This window comes from Teleopsis dalmanni, chromosome 1 (assembly GCF_002237135.1).
Source record: "Teleopsis dalmanni isolate 2A chromosome 1, ASM223713v2, whole genome shotgun sequence".
Taxonomy (NCBI): domain Eukaryota; kingdom Metazoa; phylum Arthropoda; class Insecta; order Diptera; family Diopsidae; genus Teleopsis; species Teleopsis dalmanni.
Window position 1 is genome coordinate 115,361,449 of NC_051846.1, and position 5,045 is coordinate 115,366,493.

A 5,045-nucleotide genomic window follows, 5' to 3' on the forward strand; every position below is an offset into this window, starting at 1 on the left:
GTCAAAACCCAAGAAACCGAGCAAAAGTCGCTCGAAAATTAAAATTATGCTCACTGTTTTTTTCGACTACCGCGGTGTTGTTGTTGTTCATTACGAATTTTTGCCAGAGCATTCTACCATCAATAAAAAATATTACCTCGGCGTTATGCGGCATTTGCGTGAGTCCATCCGTAAGAAAAGACTAGATTTATAGAAAGCCAACAATTGGATTCTTCATCACGACAATGCTCCATCACACACGGCTCTTGTTGCACGCGATTTTTTGATCAAACACGGCATCACTATCATCGCTTAGCCACCATATTCACCAGATCTGGATCCGTGCGACTTTTTCCTGTTCCTGAAACTCAAGTTGCCCTTTCGTGGTAAGCGTTTGGAGTCGATTCAATCAGTAAAAGAGAATTCGCTGAAGGAACTAAAAGCCATACCTTCACGGGCCTACGAAAAGTGTAAGATTGGGAAGATTGGATAAAGCGTTGGCATATGTGTATAGCTTCAGACGGAGCATATTTTGAAGGAGATAAAATAAATTTGGAATAAAATTTAAATTTGTGAAGAAGACAGAGAAAAAACGGCAAGTTCTCTTTGGACTTAGTTTTTTCATACTATATACGACAACATTTGCATTGGATCCGAGGACGTGCAATATGTGTTCGTCACTCTACAACGCCTACAGAAACATCATCTAAAAAAAACATCACGAAATGTGTATTCGCGCAAGAAGAAGTAATTTTCCTCAGTCATCACATTAATCACAAAGCAATCCGTCCACCAGACACAGAAATTAAGACGATTACAAATTTTCCAAAACTAAGCGTGGTACATAAGCTATGTCGATTCATTGCAATCATAAATGTTTATCGCCGAAATTCAGGGACGACTCCAAACCTAATAAAACGCAACAAGAAATGGGATAAAGCAGTTATCAAATGACCGTGGATGCTGACAACGCATTTTCGGAATACTAAGCAGCCTTAATTACTGCAATAACAATCTTACATCCAATTCCAGATGCAAATCTCGTGCTCCACGTTGATGCTAGTAACTCAGCAGTTGGTGATGCACTGAATCAAATCAACAATGGACAAATCGAGCGCTTATGATTTTACTCCAAGCGGTTGACAAACACCCAAGTCAAATATAGCACGTACGACTGAGAATTGTGCGCAATTTATGAAGCAGTCAAATATTTTAAATACGCAATAGACGGCAGACGTTGTAGGTATATTCACATTTGGATTGGAATAGTGTTGTGTCCTCAAATGTATACAACATATTTTTAATTTAATACATACATAATTGGACACATAGTGCCAGACAAACCACCATCATACAGAAAGCACTCTGCTATGGCACAACATGACTAAAGACATTGCTGAGCAATTTAAATCATGTCTTCCGTATCAACGAGCGAAAGTCACACAACACAACAGATCAGCACTTTCAAACTTTGCAATACCAAGCAGGCGGTTTGCCGTAATTCACATTGACCTCATTGTGACTCTACCAACGTCAAACGGTTACCAATATTGTCTAACATATATCGATCGGTTTGCCAGATGACCAGCTATAATCTCCATGGAGAACATACTTGCTAACAAGGTGGCCACTGCACTTATCAATAGTTGGATCACTCACCTTGGCGTCCTGAGACAGATCGTAACAGATCAAGGAAGGCAGTTCAAATCAACACTATTCAACGATCTAGCGAAACACAAGGATGCCAACCATATTCGAACTAGTCCACGGCACCAACTCTAAAAACTTTGATCATATTAGCACTTTGGAATACTTTCAAAGAAGACCTCAAAGCAACCCCAACAGAGATGGTATACGGGACAACTATACGGCTCCCAAACGATTTCTTGAAGCACAATAAGAGTGACAAAACCGATCACAAATTTGTAGAGAACATGAAGCAGATGATGTCTGAAATACGACCGGTCCCCACTTCAAACCACTCAAACAAAAAGGTATTCGTACAGAAGAAGCTGCAACACGCTGCACAGGATGATACTGTCTGCCCACTATTGAAAACATCTGCTTAAGTGTGCTTTTAAACTTCTAAATTCTGACTATGAATCATTTTCTTTGTAGTAAATATATAGCTCACTTGGAGCTGTAAGGATTTCATTCTCTTTTAATATATTTGAATTGCACAATTCACAATTAATTTTATGCAATATCTTGTGAGCAACGTAATATCTAATAAAAAGTATCTAATTGACAACCATTCGACATTAATAATTTTATACAAAGGCAAGTGTTTAAGTATTACATTAAAATCATCAAATACGGGTTCTTATATCGAACACAAGGACAAATTTAAGCGAACATCAAATGTTCAAAATTTTGTTTTATTTCGGCAACTGAAGGATTTCTATTATTTCCACCCTTTTTCTTAACTAATTGGAAAAAGTTTTCTATTCGATCCTGATTTAGGGTTTTAGTTCTTAGAAAAAATGTATCTCTTTGCAAAACTTCATTGGACAAGGTTATTACAGCATTTATTGTTGTTATCATACCATCAATAAAATGAACTTTTTTATGTGGAAAAGAAGTGTTTTTCAAATAATCTACGAATGCCTTCAAATAATCATAAGGCGTATTACCAATCAGTATAACTGATGGATAATAATTATCCCCATAAAGTGTTTCACTATTCATGCAATCAAAATTTTTGTCCATATTAGGAATAAAATTGGTGGTGGATATAAAAACTTAGTTTGAAACTTTTTTGAATCTTACGTTTTCAGCAAAAGCTCTAATTGCGGCTTGTACAATATGATTAAAAACTTATGTTGCAGTTTTGATCCTCATCTTTTCAAACCAGGACGGATACACATGGTGTCTTGTAAGCGTCCGACACATTTTTGTCATATGTTTCTTTCATCATACTCGTATATGTATCACTTTAAAACTAACAGTTCCGTCTAGCGTTTCCAAATCGTTTTCCATTACTCTATTTCTTAAGGATTTTATCAAATGAGGGAAATCAAACATAAAATAGATTTTTCCATCATTGTGAACAATAAAAGGTTGATCTAGTACTATATTTGCCAGAGTTTCTCCGTTTAATCCATTTTCAGATACAATAAATAAAAACTAATCTCCAATTAGAGAAAATCCTTTTTATTACGAAAACACAAACTTCTTTTGCTAATTTAGGAGATCTGAAGTATCCGTTATTTTTAACGCCATCAATTAGATCTAAATTTTTTGTTCTACAATCTAGACTTGTTGTTTCGTTCTGTTTTATTTTGCTTTGTTTAAAAATTGATTTAAAAATGCATGATTTTATTTTGCAGTATGTTTGTTGCTTATTTGCTGGGGCGTGTTCAAAATAATACCGATTAGTTTACCTTCTGCTCAAAAAATAGTCGGATTTTGTGAACAAAACACACAAATTTAAATTTTATTCCAAATTTATTTTATCTCCTTCAAAATCTCCTTCTGAAGCGATACACATATGCCAACGCTTAATCCAATCTTCCCAATCTTTCACTTTTCGTAGGCCCGTGACGGTATGGCTTTTGGTTCCTTCAGCGAATTCTCTTTTCAATTGAATTCAATCGAGTCAAAACGCTTACCACGAAGGGGCAATTTGAGTTTCGGGACAGGAAAAAGTCGCACGGATCCAGATCTGGCGTATATGGTGCCTGAGCACTGACAGTGGTGCCGTGTTTGATCAAAAAATCGCGTACAACAAAAATTTTCCATAGTAAAAATCGCTAAATGCACTTGAGGTAGTCTCACATTAACAGCTGATGTAAACAAACTAATTGACAGATTGCGCTAAAATTTGTACCATATGTCAAGAAAAGGGGTACCAACATAACAAAAAAAATGGACCTTTTGAAAAAGGTCTATTACTTAAGGAGTAGTTAACAAAATCCAGGTCCTTTTGAGCAGAAAAAATAAAATATATAATTGATATGTAAATGGGTTTATGTATCAAATATTTAATATCACTGTAATTTGTTGCATTTGAATAGTTTGAATTTAATGTCATCTGTTTACTATTGAAATTTAAACAAAGAAAAGCTCTATAATTAGAACTTCTTGTCACATAAAAACTCTTCTTGTGCTTTAAGTAACTTGTGCCAATGTAAACGACAACATCTTAAAGTTGCACATGTAACTTACTTGAGTAAACAGTGAAAACAAGGTCCTTAAATATTTGCATAGGCTGTATATCAGGAAAACTAATATTTAGAAAAGTATGCACAATTCTTTATCTATATCAAATCTATTGGTATTAATGTAACTTTTTAATAAAACTCGTTAACCTTGGAATATATCTTTGCTATTTGTATTCATTTTTTACTGAATTCTCATATATACAAAACTAGATCACTTGATTGCTTACTACATTTTTTTAGAACTTATATCTGAAGAATATTTGAATATTATATTTTTCGCAGAATGAAATACAATTTTTGACGTTCATTTTATTTCCAAATTTATTTTAGGTTTTAGGGACCGAAGGTTTTAGAACAAAAAAAATAGTTAAATAAATATCGTTTTCAACCCCTGACCAAAACCCATGGCCATAATCGAAATATTTTAAAATTATTAATTTGGCATTAGATATTACAAATTATATTAAGCATATCATAACTATTTACTTTATATTAGGAAATTCATAACATCAGTTGTAATATTAATAAAAAAATAAAGTGTTGTAGAATGTTCTAAAATATGTCAATAAATTTTGTTTCTGCGACATTCATTACTTTGATGTAGGACTTTTTATAAAATGCGGTCCCTTCTTCAGCCCACGTAAACCAAACCGCTAAGTATCTACCATAAATCCAAATGCAGTAACCCCACGATGTATGTATTTTTGTGACAGTGTGTACATAAACGTGAACGTGCATGTGTGTTTTATTGAACACACTTGACACCCACGTGTCACATTGAGAACGCACAAAACCAGAAAATTTCTCTGAAGTTTACCTCAACATTTACCTAAACCTAAGTATATTCAAGTGAAGGGCTTACAAGTAGCGCCTATAGAAGAAACAATATGCTTGAATAAAAGG

The 5,045-nt window shown here is 34.3% G+C and overlaps 1 protein-coding gene across 1 annotated transcript; it reads right to left on the minus strand.

Annotated features, from left to right (window-relative positions):
* Nucleotides 1-2,325: 2,325 nt before the first annotated feature.
* On the minus strand, nucleotides 2,326-2,688 carry LOC119665634. Its single transcript, XM_038074863.1, has one exon. The coding sequence runs from the start codon at nucleotides 2,686-2,688 to the stop codon at nucleotides 2,326-2,328; it is 363 nt and encodes a 120-aa protein (XP_037930791.1).
* Nucleotides 2,689-5,045: the final 2,357 nt, after the last annotated feature.

Excerpts from the sequence above, each read along its gene's own strand:
- LOC119665634 (XM_038074863.1), bottom strand. The coding sequence starts at position 2,688 with ATGGACAAAAATTTTGATTGCATGAATAGTGAAACACTTTATGGGGAT.